Genomic DNA, 27,138 nt, shown 5'->3' with positions numbered 1-27,138 from the left:
CTTCTCTCTGGACAGAATGAAAGGCCAACTGTAACCAGACATAACTGACCATCATGGGGAAACTGGTCAGATTGGGGACACAGGGGAGGCGGATATTCCGACGACCGAAGAGGCTTCAGTGGGGTCGCCTCCTTTTCCTCCTGGGAATGTTGATCATTGGTTCCACCTATCAGCACCCGAGGAGACCCCAGAACCCTCACTCAATGTGGACAAAAGTCTCTGCCCAGCAGCCTGTTAAATTGGCCAGTAGGGATCTCCCTGGTGATGAGATGACAGTGGTGGGCAGTGACCCTCCAGAGGCTAGCTCTGAAGTGGACGGTGAGATGCTAGCACCCCAAAATAAAGTAATCAGGGATGAAACAACACCTAGCATAACAATGGAGGATACCCCTAACCCACCCAGAACAACCCAAATCACCCCAACATCACCAAAGAATAATTATAGCCCTACAGCAGCTGACACAGAAAGAAGAAAGGAAAACACTCCACCCACACCTAGCAGAGCATCAAACCACTTCATCTCAACGTCGGGCAGAGAGAGAATAAAAAGCTATGCTCTAATACCCAAGGGAGAAAGGAGAAACTCCATCCCAACTCACCCCAGGGAAAAGGGAAGGAAGTCTACCTCATCCCCAGGGGGTGCACCATCTGCTACCACCCCCACAACAACAGAGAAAGACAGCAAAACCATGGCAACCTATAGGCTGTGGGAGACCAGACTGCCCAAGAGAACAATGAAAGGAAACACTGCAGTTTCTCTCAAGAGAGTGGTTCTGAACACCCTGACTTCCTTAACACATGAAGTAGAAACAAGCCTCTTGACTTCTCCAAGTTTGGTGGCAGAGAATGCCCTGGGAAGTCCTAGAAGAGAGGAACAAACCAGCTCTATCAGTCCCCAGGGAGCAGTCCCACAGCACGCCCCAGCCACCTCTGAGGAGCAAGTAACAGTAAGCGCCAGGATGGGTAGTACCCCATCAACCACTGAAGCTTCTACTGCTGCCTGGAGAATTAGTAATCCCTCATCCAGAACCAGTGTGTCAACCATTAGAATTGCCTCAGCCAACAGGGAGCTGGCAAAGAGACATTCCACAGTACGCAGTACCCCAGTAACTCCCAAAGTCGAGGCAATGCTGACCACACAGGTCCACCGCTGTGTGGTTGTGGAGCCGGCCCCAGCTGTACCCACGGCCTTATCTCCGAGCGTGACAAACATCCTGTTCCCAGAGGCGCCCAGTTCCAGTCCCTCAGCTTTACCCCCTGACTGGTCAAACCTCCACCCCAAGGCCGAGTACCCCCCGGACCTGTTCAGTGTGGAGGATCGGCGACAGGGCTGGGTGGTCCTGCACATCTTCGGCATGATGTACGTGTTTGTGGCCTTGGCCATTGTGTGCGACGAGTACTTTGTCCCAGCCCTGGGAGTCATCACAGACAAGCTGCAGATCTCTGAGGATGTGGCTGGCGCCACATTCATGGCTGCCGGAGGCTCCGCCCCTGAGCTCTTCACCTCTCTCATTGGTGTCTTTATCTCCCACAGCAATGTGGGTATCGGTACCATTGTGGGTTCTGCTGTGTTCAACATCCTTTTTGTCATCGGCACCTGCGCCCTCTTCTCCAGGGAGATCCTCAATCTCACCTGGTGGCCCTTGTTCCGTGATGTCTCCTTCTACATCCTTGACTTGTCCATGCTCATCGTCTTCTTCCTGGACAGCCTCATTGCCTGGTGGGAGAGCCTGCTGCTGCTGCTGGCCTACGCTCTCTATGTGTTCACCATGAAGTGGAACAAGCAGATTGAGCTTTGGGTGAAAGAGCAGCTCAGCAGGAGGCCAGTAGCCAAGGTCATGGCCCTGGGGAACCTCAACAAGGTAAGGCAGTCTGGTTGCAGCTTTCCCAGGCCTCTTTGTGTGAAAGGACAGGGGGAGTTAAGTACCACAGAGTAGAAAGAGCAAGACTGCAAGAGGCAGCTGCTGCACTTCCCTGGCTGTTCATTTGTTCACAGTGTGTCTAAACCCTGCTGTTCGCCAGTGTGGCGGTGACTCTTCCCCAGTCATCCTAGACACTGGTTGTGATTGTGATCCTTATTTTCAGAAAAGAAATTGAAGCAGGAAGAAAAGTTAAAGTTTTCATCCAGGGTCACACAGCAGGCAGAGGAGTCAGGGTTTGAACCCAGATTGGCCTGCTCGGGTGTGTGGGAATGACATTTGAGTCAGCTTTGGAGAGAGAAGAGACATTAGGATATCAGGCAGGGGAAATGATCTCATCTGTGCACACAGAGTTTAGGGTTTAGGCATGTTCCAGTATGTTTGTTGACAGGTTGGACTGGGAGAAGAGGATAGCTTAGTGGAGTCTGGGGAGGGAGATTCCCCACTTCACCTTAACGTTGGATATGAGGATAGCTCCAACCACTGACAAGCCAGCCCTCAGGCATAGCTCTCACTTCGCGTCTAGTAGAGTCCTGATACCAGACATGCCCTGTGTCTACTAGAGTCATGATACCAGACATGCCCTGTGTCTACTAGCATCCTGATACCAGACGTGCCCTGTGTCTACTAACATCCTGATACCAGACGTGCCCTGTGTCTGCTAGAGTCATGATACCAGACGTGCCCTGTGTCTGCTAGAGTCATGATACCAGACGTGCCCTGTGTCTGCTAGAGTCATGATACCAGACGTGCCCTGTGTCTGCTAGAGTCATGATACCAGACGTGCCCTGTGTCTGCTAGAGTCATGATACCAGACGTGCCCTGTGTCTGCTAGAGTCATGATACCAGACGTGCCCTGTGTCTGCTAGAGTCATGATACCAGACGTGCCCTGTGTCTGCTAGAGTCATGATACCAGACATGCCCTGTGTCTACTAACATCCTGATACCAGACGTGCCCTGTGTCTACTAGAGTCATGATACCAGACATGCCCTGTGTCTACTAACATCCTGATACCAGACATGCCCTGTGTCTACTAGAGTCATGATACCAGACATGCCCTGTGTCTACTAGAGTCATGATACCAGACATGCCCTGTGTCTACTAACATCCTGATACCAGACGTGCCCTGTGTCTACTAACATCCTGATACCAGACGTGCCCTGTGTCTACTGGCATCTTGATACCGGATGTGCTGATCCTACAGCTTTTCCGCCCCTGTGAGGGACTTTTCTGCTTAAATTCATTGGATAATTCAGTGACTTGAAAGACAACATCATATTGGGGAGGTCATCTCTGAAAACAAATCCCAAATGGGACCTCTTTCTTTCCTATTCCTAGAGGGTGAGTTTGGGTACAGATTGGCTCACAGGCTGTCTCTCTGGTGTCAGAGAAGCTGTTGGTGGGAGCAGAATTTTGCGTGCAAAGAGCATAGGATTTAGCTACTTAATCCCGAGCAGTTTTGATGAGTGGGCAGGATGTCTACCAACCTCAGCAACAGGAGGCAAGAGATTAAATTGCTTCCTTTAGAATTTTTGAACTAGCACAGTGTTCTAGTCAGAGCATGGAAACAAGAATCAGATCCCCTGAGTTCTAACCGATGCTCCTTTTTAATTAATGGTGTGACCTGGACAAGCCTCTTCTTAGCCTTCCCCAGTCTCTAGGGGAAATGACAGTCCAGTTCATCACCAAAGGGCTCTGTCCAACTCCGACTTTTATGATGTCTGAGTCCAAATGAGTTCAATTCTGGCAAGACTCAGCACTGGTTATTCGTCTGAACTGGTCAACCGCTTACTGTTTGTTTACTCAGGGCACAGAGAAGGGGGAAATGCTGCCTTGGGTCACATGGCCCACTGGGGTCAGAACTGGAGAGGTGCAGCCCTCTGACTCCCTAATCGCCACAATTTCCTGCCAGGCTGCTGCTCTAAAGCCACAGGCTTAGAGAGAGGGTGACTCCTCGCTGCATAGTTTAAGCCTAGGAAGCGGAGCCTCCCAGGACAGGATGCATCCTGGAGCCTTGCTTCTCTGAGAAAATCCCTGGTCAGTGTCAAGGCGGCAGTGTTCTAAGCCCCTCCAACTCGCCTCCTTGTTCTTTGTAGTGATTCTGCTTTCATTGAGACTCAGTCCATTCTGAAATCTCTGCTGCACCTGAGCAAGGCCATCAAAGCAAAGCTTGCTACACAAGTGAGCAAAACCCCATGATTTTAAAAGAGTTTGCCCAACTCCAGAGGCTGCTCAAGGCCAATAGTAGCAGGCCTTTGCCAGCCAGTGAGCAGGGGTTGGTTTCAACCGCTTCTTACTCTGCGCTGAAGCTAATCCAGTAGGGTTTTAATTGACGGAATAATTAAAGAAAGGTTGAATTACTAACTATATTTGAATGCGAATCCAACAGTATTTAAAATTAGAATGCATACTCTGGGACTGGCTTTGAACACTTTCCACTATGTAAGAACAAGTAACAAAAGAACTAGAGCTGTTTAAAAAAATGGATTTAGAGTTCCATTCTGGGGTGACTTTTAGCTACAGAGAGAATGAGCTACCCTCCTTTGTGTCTGAATTTAACTGGCCAAGACCTATGATCTGATCAGAGGGATCTGAGTTGTGCTGTGTTTAACTGACAGGAGGAGGACAAGCCCTGGGATTGAGTGCACGAAGGAGTTCTGCGCAAACTCAGTCTTTGCTCTAGCAAACCATGCTGGTTTTCAATATTTGTGGTGCAATGTTAAGTCTGTGCCTGCCCTGCAAAGTAATTTCCCTCACCTAGGAAGTTTTTTTGAAAGCAACTTCCCCTTCACCTACCACTCCTTCTCACTGGACTGTGGCTCTCCTGGATCAATGGGTCCCTTAGTTAAACATGATGGAGAAGGCAGGGGTCAGAGAAACTGGGCTTCCTTAACCAGCCATGGCTCTGAAATAGGGGAAGTAAGAAAGAATTGGAGCAAAGCAGGCTGGGAGTCAAGGAGCGGAGCTTGTGAGGTGAAATCCTCTAGGCCAGAGCATCTTGGGAAGTCGGAGTCAGGAAAGGAGAGAAACACACTGGGAAAAACGTCCTCTTCCTTCCTCTGAGTGACAGCAACATCAGCTTCATCATTGTCACTGAGCAGGGAAGCCATCTATGTCCCAAAGTCTGAGCCCAGAGTCTTAGTCTGTAAGGACTGGCTCAGTCTCTTCTGAAATGCCAACAGTTCAGGAACTCCATTTTACTGAAAGGTAGGAGCCAGGAAGGGAATCCATGTTTGTGAGGAGTCTATTCCATGTACAAGTGTCTCAACAATCTTTTTCTCTCTTTCTCTCTTTCTTTTTTGATTTTTTTTTTTGACAGGGTTTCTCTGTGTAGCCCTGGCTGTCCTGGAATTCGCTGTGTAGACCAAACTGGCCTTGAATTCACAGAGACCCACCTGCTTCTGCCTCCTGAGTGCTGGGATTAAGGGCACGTGCCACCACTGCCTGGCAACAGTTTCTTATTTAACGTTAAAAACTAGACTGTAGGGGCTGGAGTGGCTCAGTGGTTAAGAGCACCGCCTGCTAGTCTAAAGGTCCTGAGTTCAATTCCCACCAATCACATGGTGGCTTACAACCATCTGTAATGAGATCTGGTACCCTCTTCTGGCCTGCAGGCAAGCATGTAGGCAGAATACGGTATATTAAATAAATAAATAAATAAATAAATAAATAAATAAAATCTTTAAAAAAACTAGATTGTAAACCGTATCTTACATATGAGGAGTGAGGGCCACAGAGTGGGCACTTAACCGGCCCAAAGTCATGCAGCCAGTCAGTGATACTTAGTGATTATAGTGAATCACTATATTTGGGTTTTAACTTAGGTGCCCTGTTAACTATCCCCTGCTCTGTGAGCAAGTCAAGGCAAGTCTATAAGTCATTTATTATGTGAGGAATAAAGTTACCTTCCAGAAAGAGAATCCTGCGCTGGAGCCACAAATCATGTTGCGGTTCATGTAGGCCTTCAGCCGCCGTGATTGGGGCGAGACAGCTCAGGCACTGGCAGACTCTGCTAAGGCCAGGCAGTCAAAGCCTCCTGCTTTGCAAGCTACACAGCCCGGTCACAGTGCAATGCTGTCCCTGGAGCTAGAAAGTAAATAGCCACACAGCTACAGTGAATAAGCGGAAGTGGTCACATGGTTTTCCTCTCCCCCGAGAAGGCCTTGAACTTTCAATTCACCTAACCTGTGCAGCCAGGTTTCTGAGCTGGGCGATCATTTCATTCTGTCCAGAGTATCTCAAGTCAGAATGAAGGAGTTTCTTGGGGACTGTGATTCCAACAAAAATGCATTTAAGACGGTCTCTAGAAAAAAATAACTAATATTGGCCACACACGCACAGACAAACACACCTTTAGTTTTTAAATATTTACATCTATTTATTGCATCTGTGACATGCTTCCACATGCCACAGCACATGTGTGGAGATCAGGGGAGTTGGTTCTCTATCATGTGGGTCCTAGGGAGCAAACCTCAGGTCATCAGGCTTCAGAGCCATCTCAGCAGCCCGCATACAGTATTTTAGAGTGTCTCTTTCAACGCTAGCTGAACATTTTTCAAAGCTAAAAACACCTAAGACAACACTGTTAGATTCACATCAGCTGGTGTAAGGTGCCTTTTATGACCCCAGTAAGGCAATGGCAAATGCTTGCACAGCTATCAACAATCTCGCTTAGCTCTCTTTGAAACTTTATACTGAGTATTGAAGCTCTCTGTGTATTGTTTTTGGCCCCAGATGACAAATCTCTAGACTCCTTTGTCCATGTATGGTCACAGAGAGCCAAAATTCATCCGAGAACTCACTGCATCCAAGGATGATGGACCCCTCATCACACGTGGACTGAGGAGCTTAGCCAGAAAGACCAGCCATGGACAGAAGAGCAGCCCTATGGGGTGCTGATAGCAAACAGGGGCGTAGCGATATGAGTCCTTATGGAAACCCCACCTCTACACTCTGCACCAGAGAATTCCTCAGGATGTAGGTTCTGGGGGAAGCCTGGCACTTGGCCCTGAATACACTGTGGTCTGTTTTCTCCCCAGCAGGGATTTTCTTTCTCCACCAGCGAGACTCTGCACGGGCAAAGCAGGCCTACCTACCTGTAGAGCTTGTCTTCCCGCTTCTCGTCAGGGTTAATATTTAGTTTGAAGGCTCACGTCAGCAGCCTGTATAGCCAGCTGCTTGCTGTGGAGGCTATGGACAAGAAACAGCCATCTTGGCCCTCCCCTCTTCTGTGGGTTCCACCTATGTTAGGCTCCAGAGTAGCCACTGTGCAGCAGGATAGCTCATCTTGGCTGGGCTGAGGCCTGGCCTTCAACTGTTAGCTGGTTGCTGACTTCCTTTCAGTTGTCAGGAAGAGATGTCAGGGCTCTCTCTGTCTCTGTCTGCTTGTCTATCTGTCTCTCTCTCCTCTTTCTCTTTCCGATAGCTCACCTTGGCCTCTCCCAATAGAATCCCCAGTCTCTGAATCATCCTTCTCTGGCCCGGGGCTGCAGCTTTGTGGTAGAGTGCTAGCCTAGCATGCACCTTTCCTCCTGTACCTGGTGAAGCTTTTCAAGTCCTCCTACCGGCCTGTGGTGCCGACGGCAAAACAAACCACGAGACGCAAATATTAACAGCGCAGCACAGACATCTGCAGGAGCCCAGTCCCACTGCTTGCTGTTGCCACAGATATGTGTGTGCCTGGAGGTGAGGTGTTACAGGCATTCACATAACACAGTAATATGCTCTCCTGTGGAACTTCATGGGATTAAATATCAAATTAATATTTACGGTGCTCTACAAAGAATAGCATGCGTTTTAGATGCTCTGCCCCCTGAACTAATTGGAAAATAAACCCAGCACCTAACTGTGCAGTGAGGAGGCATGGGTACACAGACAGTAAATAATAAGAGCATTTCAGAGTGAGGAGCACCGTGAGGGAGCTGCATGGTGACGGTGTAGTGGGGGCCCTTGCTGAGGAGGAGCAGGGAGGCTTTTAGGAAGAGAAATCTAAAGAGTGAGCTGCAGCATAGAACTGGGCAAGCATCTCTGGAGGAAGGAAAAGCATTTTCAAGGGCCCAGGCCTGGAAGGACCTGACACATCATTGTAGTTAGTGGACAAGGCAGGGAGAATGGACCAGGGCATCGCTGGAGAGGATAGGGAGCCTGGGAATTGGAGACTGAGTTTGGGTCTCACTTGAGAAGCAATAAGGGATTAACAGAGTTCTGTTTTTGGAAGGTCACTCCAAAATTTCTGTGTAGAAAATGAACTATAGGTGCACAGTACTGGAAGTAAGAGTAGCAACGTGTCTGATTAGGAGCTGTTTGGAGCCCCCAGTTGTCTAACTGTGTATGTGGGTTTACACATACACACACATGTACACAGTAGTCTCAGATTATCCACTGGAGACGCAATATCATGATTCCCCACTGGACAAATCTAAAACTCATAACATTTACTTTATAGCTCTTTTCTTTGGCATAGCTAAATTCCCAGCATCATTATATTTGTACTTTTGAGACATTATTAAATAAGATAAGGGCTATTTGAATACAAACACTGTAAAGTGAGAACAGTCTGATCACTAAGCTAACCACTAAATGACTGATGGGCGGGTAGCATATACAGCATGGATACACTGAACACAGAGCTGATTCATTCTCTAGGCAGGATGGGCAGGGGCAGCCTGAGAATGAATCAAGCTCAGAAATTTAGAAGTTACTATTTGTTTGTTTCTGAAACTTTCCATCAGCTAGCTTTGGTCCACTGTTGCAGGCAGGATATTGACCCCGAGGCGAGGGAGGCTGCATCACACGGGCACACATAGGGTCAGTTGTCTGCGGGAGATGTTCTGAAGAAGTTATTGTCTGACCTTGGTGATGAGGAGGCAGGGGGTCAGAAGTCAGGGATGGTGCTGAGCTTTTTGGCATAAGTGCAGAGTGAATGGTCGTGCCAGATGCAAAGAAAGAGAAGCCTGCAGGGAAAATTGGTTCAGGACACTCGGGAGCTCTATTCTGGAGTGATGAGTCTGGGAGCTTCCCTTGCTGCCCAGGAGGTGGTTGTACACAGGAGGATCAAAACTCTGTGAATGACAAAGGCCCTAAAGGGTCCTGTCATACTAATGGCCTGTCTTTGTGTGATGCCTGTCGGGTCTGTGATACAGGGACAAATGAGACATAGTCCCAGCTCTCCTGGACCTCAATGGAGAAACTAGAGTTGGTCCAGCTTTGGTGCCTGATACTCATCAAGGAGGATATAAAACCACATGCACAAAATTAGGTGTGTAAAGGGAGAGAGGTCCCATAGCCCAAGCTTCATCAGATGCACAGAATGTTCTCTGGGGTGGGGAAGATGGAGAAGTCAAAGTTATAGCATCGTGCGGAAATATGTAGGCAAATGGGGAGGGATTCGGATTGCAGAGGGTCGGGAAAGGCCTGGGAGAGCGGGATGCAGGAGTTGGCCCTGAAACAGCGGGGTCTTGTCATCCTGTGTTGAGGACAGAGGAACGGGAGCTGTCTGTGAGGAAAGAGACTGCAGCTGTGTTGTGCAGAGTGTAGCCACGACTTCAGCAGCGTGAGCATTTGAAAGAATTGTAAAAGAAGAAGCATGAGGCTGGGGAGATAGCTCAGAGGTTAAGAGTACTGACTGCTCTTCCAGAGGTCCTGAGTTCAATTCCCAGCAACTACATAGTGGCTCACAGCCATCTATAATGAGATCTAGTGCCCTCTTCTGGCATGAAAGCATACATGGAAGGAATGTTGTATACATAATAAATAAATCTTAAAAAAAAGAAGCATGCCATACACATCAAGCACTTAGCATTTAAAAAAGAATGCAAAAACACTTAAACTTCTTTATGTTCATTACTTGTTGTAGTTGTAGTTTTCTTTGGGTCACTAGCTCCCAAATAATGACACAGAGACTTCTTATTAATTATTAAAATCCCAGCCTTAGCTTAGGCTTGTTCCGCTAGCTCTTATATTTTAACCCGTTTATTTTCATCTATATTCTGTTGCAAGGTCATTACCTTATCTCTCATTACTGGGGACTCCACCTTTCTTCTCCTCAGAGTCCTCTCTGTCTCTGGAGGTCCCACCTAACTTCTTCCTGCCTAACATTTAGCCATTCAGTTCTTTATTGAACCAATCACAGTGACATCTTCACACAGTGTAGGAACATTCCGTGACAGTTTGTTGAAGTGGTGCATTTAGAGGTCTGGAGCTCCAGCTCGGTCCTCAGCAGACCGCTTGTCTGACATATTTGATCCGTGAGTTTGATCTCCATTGCAGTAACAACAACATTTGGCTGTGGGGAAGCATGGGGAAGTCACAGGTTGGGGTGGTGGCGCACGCCTTTTATCCCAGTGTGTGGGAGGCAGAGCAGACAGATCTCTGGGAGTCAGGCCAGTCAGGGATGCATAAGGAGACCCTGTCTCAAAAAATGAAACAAGCCAGGCAGTGATTGGGCACACCTTTAATTCCAGCACAGGAAGGCCCGAGGCAGGTGGAATCTCTGAATTCCAGGCCAGCCTGATCTACAGAGCAAGCTCTAGGACAGCCAAGGCTACACAGTGAAACCCTGTATCAAAAGATAAACAATACACACCCCCCAAAAGTTGTTTGTAGTATTGCACTATGGACAGTCAGGAGGCCGGTACAGAGGAAGCTCAGCTCTCCCTCCACAGAACAGAGAGGCTTCTAGAACATGGAGGAGGAACATGGTGTGATGTGCTTAGAAACTCACTGTGCTGAGGGGGTGAAGAATACACCTGAAGAGGAACAGATTCAGACTCAAGAACTTTCTGGGCCTGGAGGCAGGGAGGCCAAACTGAGCTGCCTAAGATCTGGTCTGCTGGTTTCCTGGTGTGGGCAGTGAGGCTGAGGGAGGAGTAGGCTCACAATTGTTGGTACCTCCAGTCAGTTCTAGGGGATCCAATTCCAGAACCAGGGGTCCCCTTTCTCGTCTCCGGAGCACCAGGCATACACATGGTACAGATACACAGATGTAGGCAAAACCCTCATTCATATTAAACAAATTTTAAAAATTTAAAAAAAAAGTTGACATGAAAGTCTGTTGATCTGAGTTTAATTCCTGGAACCCACAAAAAGTGGGAAGAGAACCAACTCCACAAAGTTGTCCTGTAACTTACACACACACACACACACACACATACACACATACACACTCCACACACATACACACACCCTGTCACATGTCACTCCCCCATGTGTTTGAACCCCCACACAAAACAGCAATAGTAAATGAAGCATAGTAATTTAAAGGAAGAAAATAGCTGAGAGTTGTGTAAGCATGTAACCTCAGCATTCAAGGCGGGCCAGGGCTAGAAAGCAAGACCATGCACTCCCCTGCAAAAGGCTCCGAAGCTGGAGGTGCATGTGGAGAGGCTGCCCATGAATACAGAGAGAGAGGTATTTTAGCCTGAATAAGTCATTAGAGCTGTGCACTATGGGGCAAAGGTCAGCCCCTTGGCTCTTGGGGGACAGTCCCCAAAGTAGCAAGCTCCCACTTCTTTGCCTCCAGAAGATTCAATGGGAGAAAGTTGGATACAATGAACTGTGAGTTGGGTAGGACCGCGAAGCTAGTGCTGTGTAAAGTCTCTTTTCTCTCAATCCGTTCACAGGTGTGACATGAATAGTTAGGGGCCTTGTTAAATCCACAGCTCCCCCTTCACACCCAGCTTGGATGTTTCAGCTGTCACTCATTTTCATGTCCGTTCTTTAACAGAGAGCATCCAGAGTGTCTAGACACTCAAGCCCTCCCCACCTTCCAAAAGCCCTCACATCCTAGCCCCTGGAGAAAGCCTGCCTGGCCCACCTCGCCAGCAGTACCATCTCTGCCTCTTTTATTGTGACCCATGCTCTGCTTTGCCTTCCATCTGTGAGATATATCCCATTCTTTCCGGGACACAGACTCTGTGTCCTAAATTGTTTTTCTCTCTATAACCACCAGCACAGTCCCTCAGAATAGCATGTGGGTGGCCTGTGGTCAGGTGGTATTTTCTATATTTTCAGAGCAGAACAGAAGATGAAGCTGTTCTGTTTCTGGGTGGGCCTTCACAGCCAATGAGGAAAGCAGAGGGATGGAAAGATAGTCACTGGGGCAACTGTTAATAACCTTGGTGCCTAAAGATAGCACCAGAGGCCACTTGGGATTATTTATGCACCCTCCTTACCTTTGTTGAGAGCCACAGGTCAGGGGACCAGAGACAACTACATCACATGTTCCCTGCATGGTAAAAACAAACAAACAAACAAACATGGAATCTAGTGGGTGGTGGTTTACTTCCACCAAGTACCCTGTAAGGAGGTTAAAGTAGGAGGATCACCACAAATTCAAGGCGAGCCTGGGCAGTATAGCGAATTCTAGGCGCGCCTGGGCTAGATAGTGCATCCAACTCTGAAAATAGATAAATTATCGGACTCGAGGTGAATAGACAATCCGTTATCATTCAAATGGCGTCTCAAGGCTACGAATGCAAAGAGAGTGGGTCTAATGGGCTTCACGCTTCTTCATCTTGGGTGTGCAGGGTGGTCTCACTCCTCGGCAGGAGCCCCCACAGCTTCCCTAAGACATAAACACTCATCTGACCCCAAAGCAAGATTTTAGAATCACGATATGTGCTGTTGCTGTCCAACTTTCAAGGGAGGGCTGTTTTAACAAGCAGGAGTGAGGGTGGGGTGGAGCTAAAGGAACCATGGAGAAAGCTCTCTAGAAAAATCCACCCTGAATTTTCTGGGGAGGAACCAAAGGTTCAGGTTAGCAGAGAGGCGTAGAGAAGGCGTCTTTGGCATAGGGAAAGGGCACGAACGGGTGAATCTACTCATTTACTTAATAAATGTACTGTATCTTTACCATGTCTGTTCACACGCAAAGAAGTCGGGGAAAATGCTAGGGCAGAAAAGAACAGGCACCTGGGAGGTGCACGGAGGGAGGGGACATTTAAATGGAGACCCGAAGCACCGAGGAGTGAGGAGCCAAAGCAGGACGACAGGAGGAACCCGGGATGCCCTTTCCAGGCAGGTGACACATCTGAGCCAAAGGTGGCAGGAATGTTGAGACATTTCCTGAAGGTGGATTAGTGTTTCTGGGTTTCCCCAGCGCTACCCCAGAGAGAGGTGGGACCAAAGAAGCAGGGTCTCTCCATGACATCTGCATTCATCTCTTGATCTTCGCTCCCCTTTGCAGCCCAGTGACAGTGCCATTGAGGAGAACGAGTCACAGGATAGCAAGAAGCTAAAGGTGGGTACATGAAGCTTACCCAGTGGAGACGCTGCAGGCTGTGTGGTGAGGGCATCCACATGGTGCTAGCTTGGGAATTATGGCTTTGAATCACAGCTCACTCTGTCCCGAGCCTGCTGTGTAACCTTAGGCCCTATATCTGTAAGATGCAGTTTGGACTAGAGAAACTCAAGTCATGCTTTCCAGTCCCGACGTTGGTTGATAAAAGTTCAATTGCTGGTGGCTTTATCATATCCAGATCTAAGGAACTAGGGGAAAGCTCTTGAGGGGGCAGGGCCCAAGGTTTCTGAAAGACTAGCCTAAGGCACCACGTGGAAGGAGTTATGGGGAACTTTGATAGAAGCAGGGGCAGGTGGTGGTGGGCAGGTCTTGAGGGACTGAAACTTCTCCGTTTCTAAGTCTCCAAGTCTACTGTAATGGCCACGGCCACTAGGTGGCGGAAGAGTTCAGCCGGAACGGGATGGGGAGGCTGAACAGGTGGGTGTCTTCAGTGGTAATCTTAGGGTATTTCTTTGTGTTGCTATGAGCACGTGTGCGTCACATCTGTGTGCAGTACAGGTGTGAGTACTTCGGTGCCTCTGAAGGTCTCTGAGCAGCAAAGTGTAAAGTCAAAGTGGGCTCACAGTCAGTGGCCCTGGGCAGCTAGTTTGACTCGCTCCCTGCGTGACCTTGGACATGCCACCTCCCTGCGTGCTTGCTTCCCTTTTTCCTGTTGATGGGGCTCCCAGTATTGCTTATACTTGGGCATGGGACAATGACAACACAGTCAGGCGTGATGTCTGGACTGTAAAGGGCTGTGCCTGGCGCAACAGCCTGCCTGTGCGGATGCGGATGAGGGTGTGTTTCTAGAAAGGTTACTTGCAGTGAGGGGCAAACCTTCCGATAACAAGGTACCACTGATCCCCATGACCTGTTCCCTGTGGAGTCTGTGGGACTCTTAAACTGCAGGAGGAGCTGGTCCTGGAGGAATCAAAGGGAGGATGAGAGGAGTTGGAGGTGATGGAAACAGGGTCAAGGCGCGAGGGACACCTTCTCTCTGGTCTTCGCGGGAAGGAGGCAGGTTGGCGGGGAGGCCGTCCTGCGGCTCCTCCCCAGACCTGGGCAGGGCACCTCTGAGGCCTCTGCGGCTCTCCCCTTGCTCAGCTCCCGTCCTTGCTGACCCGAGGGAGCAGCTCGGCTTCACTCCACAACAGCGTCATTCGCAGCACCATCTACCACCTCATGCTCCACAGCCTGGACCCCCTGGGGGAAGGTAAGCAAGGCCTCCTCTCACCTGCTGGTCTGCCCCGTGTGCCTCCCCTCCTGCTATTGGAGAGAATCTGGGCCCTACAAATGCTAGTGACAGTGGGCTGGGCTGGGAGGACAGAACTGTTGGAAGAGGGGGGGCAGTAAAAGCTAGACAGTCTGGAAGACAAGGAAGAAGTTAGACCTGGGCGCACCAAGACAGAGCTACATGGAACATGGTCACTGGGGTCCTCAAGTAATACTCCATTGTATCCCTGCTCTGGTGTCCCTGCCGGTAAAGTGAAAGGCCTTATCCACAGCCAGGACGCAAATGCCATATGACCTATGTGGATCTGTGTTGGGTCAGATCCAATGTCCCACAGGTTGACTGGCCAGGGATGCTTCTGGGGACACCTCCTCCACAGCCCATGACATTTCTCTTGGCTTCGTAGGCAGCTCTGAACTCCTAGGAAGCTTGTCTCCCCTGCCAGCCAGGAATCCTAAGGGACACCCTAGAAGATGTTGAAGGCACTTCTGGGGAGCAGAATGCAGTGTTTAAGGTGCTGAAGTTGAACTTGACAAATAATGACAGCAGTGGAGGTCCCATTGTCCACCTTACCGAGTCCCGTCTCCCCTCTCACTTCCCTGAGCACAACCCCACGTGCCTCTTATCCCTTACCGCCCTTACCTTCCCTGTGAAACCCCCTTTTCTGGGTCTCCGGTGCAGAACTGAGCCCAAGCAGGATGCCCACCAGGAGAAATCCAGTTTTAGGCAAAGTCAAGGCATGCAATTAGTCAGGAGAGCCTGAATATGGCACAAAAGAATAGCCCCAGGGAGACCCCTGACTGGGCCTTTCTGGTTAAGGGGCACATTTTAGGATCTCAGACTGTCATAGGCCCTGACCTACTCCTTCAGACATAATACAGGCACCGTGTGTTTAAAAGTATGCTGTACTGGGAAAAGCAGTGTCAAGGGCAAGGCAGCGAGCCTTCCCGACGTGGGAGAAACTACCCCACGTGAACAGCACACCTGAGGAGTGGGCAGACCAGGGCAGCCTCGGGTCTGACATCTGGGGTGGACCTGGCCTAGCTTCCAAAAGGACTCTAAGTCATGCCTAGCCCTTCCTAGCAGAACCGCGGAATCTAGCCAAGCCCTGAAAACAAAGAACTCCTGAATGGACTGTGGGGTTCCCAGACCCGGCCTCCTCTGTGGCCAACTGCCAGCTGGCCTACTTGTCCTAACAGGATTATGTGGTGTTCAGACCAGGCTGAGGTCACAGGAGATTGGCACTAAGGAGATGATCCAGCATGCTGGGTGGGGAGAGGGCACTCTAGGGAACAGTGACAGGGGAGACCAAGTATAGGGATTGTGGGTGTGGTAAGGCAGGGGAGACCCTTGAGATGAATAATTGCAGATGTGTCCTGGTATGCAAGGCTGCTCAGAGCTGGAGTCTGAGAGGTTGCCAGCGCATCCCCCCAGGAGGGGTTAGGTCTTCCCAAGCCTTTGTTCAAAAGTCATTCCAGATGTTTGCTTCCCTGGCAGCTTCCAGATGGCTATCCAGATGTTTTCACCCCTCCCTAATGGAGCATCTCAGATCCAGCTTTGTCCACAGGAGATGTTCCCCTTTCTCTGAACTCTCACCTCCCCAGGGTGGTGTATCTCTCCCCTGGGCCCCACAATTCTCTTCTGCTCGGGTCAGGTGTGTGTGTGCGCGCGCGAGCAGCAATGGAGAAGACATTCTACAGTGACCAGGGAAATGAGAGACAGGGGCGAGTGATGCGGGTTGTGGGTTCTTCCAGCCAGCAGTCAGCTGATGTGCCAGTGCCAGGATGGGGATCCCGGGATGCCCTTCTTTGATAGTGTAATTCTCTGTTCATTGGGGTGCTGTAGCTCTTGATTAGTGGCTAGAGGGCCCTGGGCAGTCTGGATTGAGGAGACAGGCTTGTTCTGAAGTCCTCGACACTCCAGGAAGATCAGCTGTGTTCCAGGACACCTCGAGGACCACAAGGACCATAGCAGTGACCCTGCAAAGGGCATTTACAGCCAAGTCAGCATCAACTGAACGACTCTGAGGGTTTAGGGCACAGGAGGAAGGAGGAGATGCTTATCCTGGTCCAGGCAGACGCTTCATTCCATCCGGCTTCCCAGCCCTGTACCTTCTTAGCATCCTTGCGGTCGGCCTGCGCTCCCTCCTCATTAGATGATCTCCAGGGTCTCTTCTGACCCAAACCCTTGGGAACGCTGGGCATTTTCACCACAGAACTGTTGCCTGGGTGGAAAGTGGTGGATCACTACTGCTACCAGTTCACCATCATCATCGTGACAGCCAAAAAGTAACACGGTGACATCTAGGGGCTGTTTTAAATACAGTCACACATAAATTCATCGGCCAGCTACAACTACAACTCTGGAAGGCTGTTCAGGTGAAGTGTCTGAGGGATGGAGAGGCTAAGAGATCAGGCATCTGGGCCATCACTACAGTGCACCTGGTCAAGCGAAGATTCACACCCAGGTCCTCAGGCTCCAGTGTGTACCTGATGGTGGGGGAATCACACCCAGGTCCTCAGGCTCCAGGGTGTGTGCCTGATGGTGGGAGAATCACACCCAGGTCCTTAGGCTCCAGGGTGTGTGCCTGATGGTGGGAGAATCACACCCAGGTCCTCAGGCTCCAGGGTGTGTGCCTGATGGAGGGAGAATCACACCCAGGTCCTTAGGCTCCAGGATGTGCCTAATGGTGGGGGGAATCACACCCAGGTCCTTAGGCTCCAGGGTGTGCCTGATGGTGGGGAAGTGCTGCGGTGCTCAAGCACTCTTGTCTAGAGACTCAAGTTGGCGCTCTGGGTATACATCCATATCATGGTGCTGCCATTTTCAGAGGACACACAGGCTTCCCAAGAAACTCGCTGTTCATGGAGAGAGCTAGCCTGCATTCGGGACAGAAACCATGTAGCCATTACCCTATGTGCTCATTTGTCCACCCTCGTCTCGCCTGCCCTACCCCTCCCTCAAGCCACACAGCTTCCGGGGAGGGGGATCTTAAGCTCCTGCTTCTCAGTCCACCCCTTTTCCTTCTCTATGTCTAAGTTACTCATGTGAAGTCCTTTGCATGTTGCCTGGCACAGTCATGTAGGGAGAGAGGGGGCCTCCCTGTCCTTTTTCTTTCCTGGAAATCAGGGCAGTTATTCTGTGCCTGCCACTCTAGAGGTCTCCAGGAAAATCTATCCCAGTAAAAACGTGACACCCACTTGGAAGCTTTGTTTCTGGGCTTGATCCCTTGCTGCTTCTGCAGTAAAGGGAAGGCTCATGGGCTCCCTAGAGCATCCTGCAAAGAATGTGCTGCCCTGGCTTCTAGGAGACCCGTGAGGGGTAAGCTGCGAGGGGCCTTACAGATCATCTGGTCCATGAGCGGCCAAGCAGCCTCCCTGCCATCATTTCTCCACTCCCTGCCCATCATGGACATCACTGATTGATCCTAACAGGGATCCTACTAAGCTTGGGTCAGATGCCTCAAATGAGCCATCGCTTGAGTTCATGAAGGAAATACATCCAGCAGGTTGATCCCCAATCTAGCCAAATGTTTATCAGAGAGAAAACAGGAGGAGCAATAGCTGGTCAGTGATGATGGGACTTAGCCACGTTTCCAAATAGGGCATCAGGGGTAGGCCTTGAGAGCTCAGACACAGACACCACAGGCCTAGGCCAGCCTTCTCTGCCCTGTACCGCCGGGCAGTGCGGAGTCCTGACTGGATGCTGAGGCTCCAGATAAGATGTCTTCCTTTCTCCTTCACAGCCCGCCCCTCCAAGGACAAGCAGGAGAGTTTGAATCAGGAGGCCAGAGCCCACCCCCAGACCAAAGCAGAGAGCAGTTCTGACGGTGAGAGGATGGCTCACTGGCTGCAGGCCAGGTTTCTCCTGCCCCACCTCCTATCACAGCCTGGGTAGAGCAGACACTGAGGCCCATGTCAGTCAGTGTCTCTCAGGCTCTTCCTTCAGTGATGCTTTTCTGCCGCTGGCTCCCAGTAGCTTCCTCCTTGCTCTCCACAGGTGGGGCAGGCAGGGAAAGGCCAGGGGAACACTCAGCTCCCTCTTTTTATTTCTTAAACCTCATTCCAAGTGAGACCGTGTTCCTTCTTCCTGTGAGTTCTACACAAGGACATTGTTGCTGTGAGTGATCCGGAATGAGTGACCCTACCGAGGGAAGGTGACTTGGAGCCGGTGACAGAGGCCTAGCATCTGTTGGCAGCTATGACCAAGGAAGTAGGACAGCAATTGCCTCATGGGCTCTGCAACACCAGGTTTACCTGACTTACTCAGCAGCCCATAGAGGGAGCCAAACAGCAGCCATTCTTTCTATTCCATAGCCAAGGAAACCAAGGTTCAGAGAGATCAAGTGAACTGCCCCAAGCCACACAGCCAAGAGGTCGTTAGCCTGTAGCTAACATGGGCATTTCAGATTTTTCCCAAGGCCCAGCTCTCTGCAGTTCTGATCCATGGCCTCTGAGCCGCTTGCCTTTGAACTCAGTGGGATCCCTTTCAAAAGACCAGCCCTCCCTGCTCCATTTACCCAAGTAGTTCCAGAATCCCTGGCCACAATTCTAGGAAATGCCTGCAAACACAGGGGAACACTTCCCAGATGCTATCTTGTCCCTCACCTATTCAGAGGACAGAGAAAGGACCATTGACCATTCCTAGTTTCCAAAAAAGCATCCTTAGCCCCCCCCACCCCCCTGCCAAAAGCCCTGTAGTTTCTCCCGCCTGTCTCTGCAGCTGCTCTCAGAACCTGCTCAGCTCTTACCTAACCCGTGTTTGTCCTTTAAGAGGAGGAGCCAGCCGAGCTCCCTGCGGTCAAGGTCACTCCAGCCCCTGCTCCAGACGCCAAGGGAGATCAGGAGGAGGATCCAGGTGGCCAGGTAGGCGCCCAGCTGGAGCTGGAGGAATTTCAGAGGCCAAGGAAGGGCTTTCTGGCCAAAATACTTCCTACTTGAAGGCCTGAAATCCCATCAGGTTTATCCCTGTGGGGTGAACCTTCTCTGAAATCATTTGAAAATGCCCACACTTTCACCTGAGCATGAGATTATATATATGCAGACACACATATATCATATTTTATATATGTGGATATGTGTATATATGTATACACACATACTGATGTGTATGCACGACTACATGCTATAAGAACATAAGGAATTACTAGTGTGTCAGCAAAGCAACCAGAGACTAAGTCCAGGTTGTCCAGACCACTAGTGCCTAAGAGGGCTGCTGGGTAAGAGGCCTTGGCATGACCCGAGGTCCTTTATTGCTGCACTTCCTGCCTCGTCCATAGCCTGCTTGGCCTTGAGGGCCTCTTTGTCCACCATTCTCAGACCACGTGGAATTTGTCTCCACGCTTTTCTACCAGCTCCTCGTAGTCCTTCACCCTCTGTCCCCAGACAGCCTTATCTAGCCTGGTATGGGTAGAAAGCTCCCTTGCCAACAAGACTTCCCTGATGCACCTGAATCCAAATGCCCAGGGCACTCTGAACCTGACATGGGGCTTCCACAACTGGCTCCTTGTTTTCCAAGCCTCTTTTAGTTCCCTGACCAGCTAGCAGGTTCCTGAGGACAGGACGCAACTCCGAGTCATCTCTACCTCCACCTGAGGGAACCATCCTGCCTGGCACATGCTGCGCTCAGTACAGGTTGATTGACTGGCAGCAAACAGATGTTTAGGTGCAGTACCAGTCCTGCCTTTTCTCTTCAGTGCCCAGTACTCACAGTCCAGCAATTTTTTTTAACACTTATTTATTTATTATACAATATTCTGTCTGCTTGTATGCCTGCAGGCCAGAAGAGGGCGCCAGACCTCATTACAGATGGTTGTGAGCCACCATGTGGTTGCTGGGAATTGAACTCAGGACCCTTTGGAAGAGCAGGCAATGCTCTTAACCACTGAGCCATCTCTCCAGCCCCAACAGTCCAGCAATTTTAAGAATCAGTCTCGAAGGTGTCTGTCCCCCTCCAGGATGTGAGCACCAAGCAGGCCCACTATGGCCAGCTCATGTCAAAAATGAACAAGAGGATGTAGAGGCATCTGGAACCTCAGCCCAGGGAAATGAAGCTGAACCTCATAAGAAGCTGGGTTGAGGCCTGAGAAGGTCTCCATCTGCTGCCCTTCTTCCCTGCTTTCGCTGTGCGCAGACTCTATGACTGGCTTCAACCCTAAACTACCGGCCCAGCCTTCCAGTCCACAGGGACCAACCAGTCACCAGATACTGGTCTTAGAATCTGTTCAGCTTAAGTCACAGGTCAGGCAGGGATCTAGTGCACAGCCAGGCGACTGTGGCCCCAGGAGAGATGGGGTGCCTTCAGTGCAGCACAGAAGGGAGCTGCTGTTCACCTGGATTATTAGGCCTTCCTTCCTTCCTTCCTTCCTTCCTTCCTTCCTTCCTTCCTTCCTCCCTCCCTCCCTCCCTCCCTCCCTCCCTCCCTCCCTCCCTCCCTCTCTCTCTTCCTGCCTCCCTCCTTTCTTTCTTCCCGTTTCCTTCTGTGTAGCCCTGTCTGTCCTGGAACTCACTCTGTAGACCAGGTTGGCCTTGAACTCAAAGACCCACTTGCCTCTGCCTCCCAAGTGCTGGGACTGAAGACATGTGCCACCACTGTCTGGCCTAGGCATGCATTTCTAATAAGATCCCTAAGGTAACAATTTTGGGAGCCAGGGAAGGCGGTATAGCTGGTTGTCTCATACCTAATTACTTAAATGAACTGCCATTTCCAGGAAGCCTGCTCCTGTGATGGGCCAGAGGAGGGAGGCAGGGATGGTTTTAGACAAATCTTTTCACTCGTCATTCCTAATTCAAAGCCCAGGCATCCACAGATAGCAACTTTGCCTTTTCATTGACCCTCAACTCTGGTTGTATATTAGGATAAAATGGGAAAACTTTAGAAAGTTGTACCCTGCCTACCCGTTGAGTCAACATCCCCAGGGCAGGTCCTCCAGCATCCTGGCTTAAGAAGTCTCCAGTTAGGCCAGGCACGGCGAAGCATGCATTTAATCCCAGCACTCAGGAGGCAAAGGCAAGCAGATCTCTGTGAGTTCAAGGTCACCTCAGTCTTCATAGAGAGTCCCATGCCACCCAGGACTGCACAGGGAGACCCTGTCCCAGGTGATTTCCATACACAGCAGAGTTGAGAATCACTGAATGTCCTTTGGGGTTGTTATGACATTTGCTACAAGTGCCATGCTTACTCCTTAACCATAGGGGCTCTTGCTCAAGGGGACAGACTGCAATGCTATCCTCAGTTTCAGATCTAATAGGGTACCATCAGAACTAGTAGCTTTTTGTGTGGAGATAGTCAAAGCTCTGTAGATAAATATTCTAGAACAACGAGCATGTAAACTATGGATGATTGCTTTCTTCTCAGAGGTTCTAAGTCAGCTGATACATGTAGAGACAGGAAATCTGCATTTCTAATAAGATTCCCAAGATAACAATTTTGGAAGCCAGGGGCTCCTTCAGTCCTAGAATGTTAGTGGTCAAGAGGCTGAGAATTGAACTCTATCTGTTCAAATCCCAATACCATCACATACAAACTGTGGACCACGGGCAACATAATCCCTCTCTACCCTAGCTTTGTCACCACTAGTTGGATGGGTACAGGTCTATCTATTGATGGGTCCATGAAATGTAGCAGCCGCTATTATCATGAAATCATTTACTATTGCGCCTGGCATGTGAGAGTGTGCAACAGATAGGTAAATTATCATCATCTTACATGCGATATAAGAGTTCGGGAGCTTAGTAGACTTAGCAAGGTGTTGTGGCTGACAAAGCATATCAGCCATGTTAGTCCATGTGGAAAGAAGCCCAGTACATAAGACAAGGGAGTCTTGTTCCAGTGTGTGTAGGTTCTATGCTCAGTGTTGATGCCCCACTCATGGTATGGCTAGTTAGAACAAGGTCATCTAACTGTAGCAATCTCTATGCCATAGCACTCCCAATGCCAGAGAACCCAGAAACTTTCCACTCACGAAGGGGCTGTCCTGTGAAGAGTACTTAGGCTTGTTCCATATGTCTCCAGAGGGTAAAACTATATGGCGGCGGGGCTTTGATACAGATAGTGACTTCAAACCAGTCAATGCTGTTAAAGGGGGCAGACGCTGCTGTAGGCGGCGAGTGCTCCAGCCTTGGAGATGACCAACCGCAAGTGGGACGACCACGGGGTTGGAAGCGGTGATGGGAAGTTTGCCGCATCTTTGCGCCAGTTTTCTCCTCTGAATATTTAACTGCTCAGATGCTCTGACAACAACAAAAACAAAAACAGGGAGCTGCCGGGATGCAAAGCAGGCAAGATTCTCACCATACATAACCTGTTGTCTTTGGATTGCAGGGAGATGTGCGTGAGGCTAAACACACAGGAGATGTGACAGGTGAAGAGGGTGAAACTCAACCAGGTGAAGGGGAAACTGAGGCAGAAGGAAAAGAAGATGAACACGAAGGGGAAACTGAGGCAGAAGGAAAAGTTGTTGAACAGGAAGGGGAAACTGAGGCAGAACGAAAAAAAGATGACCACGAAGGGCAAAGTGAAACCCAAGCGGACGACACTGAGGTAAAAGATGGTGAAGGTGAAGCAGAAGCCAATGCTGAAAATCAATGTGAGACCACCCAAGGTGAGACCACCCAAGGTGAGACCCAAGGTGAGAAAGATGCAGATGATGGAGGGGGAAGTAATGGAGGGGACAGTGGAGAAGAGGAAGATGACGAAGAGGATGAGGAAGAGGAAGAAGAGGAAGAGGAGGAGGAAAACGAGGAGCCTCTGTCCTTGGAATGGCCCAAGAGCAGGCAGAAGCAGGCAATTTACCTCTTTCTGCTGCCCATCGTGTTCCCACTGTGGCTGACAGTGCCCGATGTACGGAGGCAGGTGAGAGTACCTAGCTGTGTCCCAGGCTGCCCATCCTGAGAGAGGCTAGGAGCCTTAGGTACCAGGAAGAAGGCTGAGAAACCTAGCTTGGGAGACTTCACCCATGAGGATGTGGGATGGGGGCTGCAGCTCTGCGGGGGACCATGTACCACACTCTGAGTCAGGAGCCAGAGACCTCAGGGTGCCTTATGTCTGCCACCATGAGCAGTGTGAACCAGTCCATTCTTAATTCTAATCTCAGTATTCTGGTCTTAGTTTGGGAACCATGGCCTTGTACCCATTCATAGTTCACAGAGATATTCTGAAAACCCAGTGTGGTAATTGCTATTTCTTCATATTGTTCTCTCTCTGTAGGGAAATTCTAACCCACCCCATCTAAAATCCAGAGAGGGATGAGGCAGAGGAAAGTTGCAGAAAGCAAACTCAAGTACTCAGCTGGGTCTCTGGCCTGGTTCTGTTGAATGCCTGCTAGACAGGCCTGGCTCCCCAGCAACTTCTTACCAATGGCTCCAGGGGTTCCCTGGGAAAGGGCCACAGCTTCTCACAGACTGTTCCCCATCTTCCTCATTATTACCCATCCTCTAGACCTCATTGCATTTTGGAGTTCCCTCAGAGAGGGGGCCAAACACCAGGAGTTCTGCAACTCACTTCTCTTCCCTTTCCATCTCCAACAGGAGTCCAGGAAGTTCTTTGTCCTCACCTTCCTGGGATCCATCATCTGGATAGCCATGTTCTCATACCTCATGGTATGGTGGGCTCACCAGGTGAGTGGGCAGTAGCTCACTCTCCCATCAGCAGGTCCTAGTGCTTGTCATTTAAGATGCGTTCCAGTGTCCTGGACTATCAAGATCCAGTGTGCCTGTGGTCCCCACGCTGTTTGTAAAGACCTTCAAAGTAGCCATTTATTCCGTCAATCATTTTCCAAATATGGCTTTCCTATCTTAATTGGTATTCAGTTGTATCATGGCATAGGAGGCCCTTCACATCCAAATTCCAGTGGACCGGGTTGGCTTGACCCCCCAAACTGACAAAATCCCTTCCCTCTAAGTTGACTTAGTCGGGTCTGCTTACCAGCATTGTACTATGGTGCCTGAGTACCATGAGATTTTGTGTTCTGCCCAGAACAACATTTATCACAGAGCTGTGATTGCAAGCTTTGCTCTAGGCTAAACAGACGGGCAGCACTGCCCAAACTGCTATCTGCAGCCTGGCTTAGCTCCAGTGCACTGCATAGGTCGCATGGCCCCAAAAAAGAAATGTTGACCCAGCAGACTGTTGGGGAGGCAGATCTCTAGGGCATGCAGAGTTGTCTGTCAGAACGACAGTGAAGGACAGAGCTGGCGTCATTAGACTTTTAGTACCCTCAGTGAAGAGCTGTGTGGTTTCCCGGAGCCTGGAGCTGGGGCGCGACTCTGTCTCACCTATCCCCATCCCATCCCTGTCTTGCAGAGGGGGCTCGGGCAGAGCCTCAGTGCTTTCTTGTTAAGCTGTGAATGCTCAGATCTCCCCACCCCCGCTGTTGCCATGGCTCCTGACCACTGTTGTTGTTTCCCCAGGTTGGTGAAACCATTGGGATTTCGGAAGAGATTATGGGTTTGACGATCCTAGCAGCAGGCACTTCAATTCCTGACCTTATCACCAGTGTGATTGTTGCCCGGAAAGGCCTGGGAGACATGGCTGTGTCAAGTTCAGTAGGCAGTAACATATTTGATATAACAGTGGGGTGAGTGGTGATCTTACTTTCTAAGGCATATTCAGCATAACTGGAAACTGCATTGGCTCAGCTGGGTGGTTTTCTTCTTCCTTTATTACAGATACAACAAAAGGGCATTTGTGTGGTTTGTCCTTTTGAGGCAACGACATTCCCTCCCTTCATTCACCATAGCCTTAACGGTAACTGACTGGAACTTAGATGAACTGAGGAGTGAGGTCCATTCATTCCCTCTCCCAATACAGTAAAATGCTGCCCTTAGGAGGCAGAGAGGGAAGAGGCTGCAAGGAGCCATGTCAATCCTTCTTCTTCATGTGCGGGCTCCTGCTAGCTCAGAAGCTTCAAATAGCCTTTTGTATAAACAGGAACTGCCCATCCTCCCGTGTAACTGTTCCCTCCTTGGTCCTGGTCTCCGAGGGCTGTCAGAGCACCTGGGCCGCTTTCATTTCCCTGGTCATGGCTTGGATTTGGTTATTTTGCTTGGAATTTGTGTATGTGAATGTTGGGGAGGAGCTGCGGGTGGTGTAGGAATCAGAAAGATCTGATCACTAAAGAAGATGCATCCCGAGATTAGTTCTTAATCATAAAAACTGGAAAATTAGTTACACACTGATCAGGGTTAGTCCTATATATATCACTAAGCTTATGGGGGTGGGGTGGGACTCAGACCAAGGACACTTTTTCCATTTTTTTTTTTTTTTGAGATGGGATCTTACTGGCCCAGGCTAGACTCAAACTGAGAATTCTTCTGCCTCAGCGCCCAGTGCTGTGCTAACAGGCCCGGCCCGGCTCGGAGTACTTGTTTTAACTTAGCCTCTCAGCAATAAGCCTTGAACCCTTTGCCAAGTAATTTTGTTTCCCTAACCTGCAATTCCTCATCAGTAAACTGAGGTTAATAATTTCTGTTTACTTCATCTTGTGCATGCGAAAAGAATTCGGAAAACCTTGACCCACCAGTCCGGGGGGACCCACCAGTCCAGCACGGGGGGGGGGTACCCACTAGTCCAGCACGGGGGGGTACCCACCAGTCCGGGGGGACCCACCAGTCCAGCACGGGGGGGGGTACCCACTAGTCCAGCACAGGGGGGGGACCCACCAGTCCAGCATGGGGGGGACCCACTAGTCCAGCACGGGGGGGGGGTACCCACTAGTCCGTGGGGGGTACCCACTAGTCTAGGGGGGAGAAGACCCACTAGTCCAGCATGGGGGGGGGGACCCACTAGTCCAGGGGGTAGAAGACCCACTAGTCCAGCATGGGGGGGACCCACTAGTCCAGCACGGGGGGGGGTACCCACCAGTCCGGGGGGGAACCCACTAGTCTAGGGGGGAGAAGACCCACTAGTCCAGCACGGGGGGGGGAGACCCACCAGTACAGGGGGGGGAACCACTAGTCCAGCACGGGGCGGGGGGGGGGAGCGGCTTACAAACAGCTGCTGTTCACACTGGCTTTCTCTTGCAGCTTGCCTGTCCCTTGGCTCCTCTTCTCTCTCATCAACACTCTGCAGCCTGTTCCGGTCAGCAGCAATGGCCTGTTCTGTGCCATCGTCCTGCTGTTTCTCATGCTCCTGTTTGTGATCTTCTCAATCGCATCGTGTAAATGGAGGATGAACAAGATCCTGGGCTTCACCATGTTCCTTCTTTACTTTGTCTTCTTGGTAATCAGTGTGATGTTAGAAGATCGAATCATATCCTGTCCTGTATCTATCTGACTCAGTCATGGATACGCACCATGGGCATAGACCAGAAGCCCATGCCCCTCTTGCCACACCAGTCCAAGGATGAACATGTGAACTGGACAGCCTGGACCCTCTGGAGTGACTGCCATCGTGACCGAGGCTTCTCTTTGCAAACTCCTACAGCTCCTGGTGGATTGTGAGCGCTTCCGTGGAAGGGAGAGTCCTACCACCCAGGCCTGCAGCTCTCACAGAATCAGCAGGACGACCCCCTGCAGCTGGACAGCTTTCCAAATGAGACCTGGGATAAGGCTGGGATACAGGCTCACAATTCCCTGGTCACTCCTGAAGAGCCTCTGGCACAGGGATGCAGGTGCTGGAGGCTTGCTCTCCTGGCTACGGCCCCATACACATGCACATGCTGCCGTGTGCTATTCCTCTTGGTGCAAATGTGAAGTCACATCAGGTCTG

At 50.3% G+C, this 27,138-nt stretch overlaps 1 protein-coding gene across 4 annotated transcripts; it reads left to right on the top strand.

The window, feature by feature from the left end:
* The first annotated feature begins 53 nt into the window (after positions 1-53).
* Positions 54-26,703, top strand: Slc24a1 (solute carrier family 24 member 1). Of its 4 annotated transcripts, XM_057768540.1 has the most exons (9): positions 54-1,862; positions 13,107-13,160; positions 14,304-14,412; positions 18,176-18,259; positions 19,204-19,295; positions 22,753-23,283; positions 23,958-24,047; positions 24,840-25,006; positions 26,454-26,703. In XM_057768540.1, the coding sequence occupies exons 1-9, from the start codon at positions 54-56 to the stop codon at positions 26,701-26,703; spliced, it is 3,186 nt and encodes a 1,061-aa protein (XP_057624523.1). The 4 variants fall into 4 exon arrangements, with proteins under 4 accessions (XP_057624523.1, XP_057624524.1, XP_057624525.1 ...); XM_057768541.1 differs by lacking the exon at positions 13,107-13,160; XM_057768542.1 differs by lacking the exon at positions 23,958-24,047.
* Positions 26,704-27,138: the final 435 nt, after the last annotated feature.

This window comes from Chionomys nivalis, chromosome 4, assembly GCF_950005125.1.
Source record: "Chionomys nivalis chromosome 4, mChiNiv1.1, whole genome shotgun sequence".
Classification (NCBI taxonomy): domain Eukaryota; kingdom Metazoa; phylum Chordata; class Mammalia; order Rodentia; family Cricetidae; genus Chionomys; species Chionomys nivalis.
Note: the sequence above shows the minus strand (reverse complement) of the source record. Positions and strands in the feature narration are given on the sequence as shown.

Coding starts and splice junctions, on each gene's coding strand:
- Slc24a1 (XM_057768540.1), top strand. CDS start 54: ATGGGGAAACTGGTCAGATTGGGGACACAGGGGAGGCGGATATTCCGA. Junction 18,260..19,203: donor AGCAGAGAGCAGTTCTGACG/GTGAGAGGATGG, acceptor TTGTCCTTTAAG/AGGAGGAGCCAGCCGAGCTC. Junction 19,296..22,752: donor AGGAGGATCCAGGTGGCCAG/GTAGGCGCCCAG, acceptor TTTGGATTGCAG/GGAGATGTGCGTGAGGCTAA.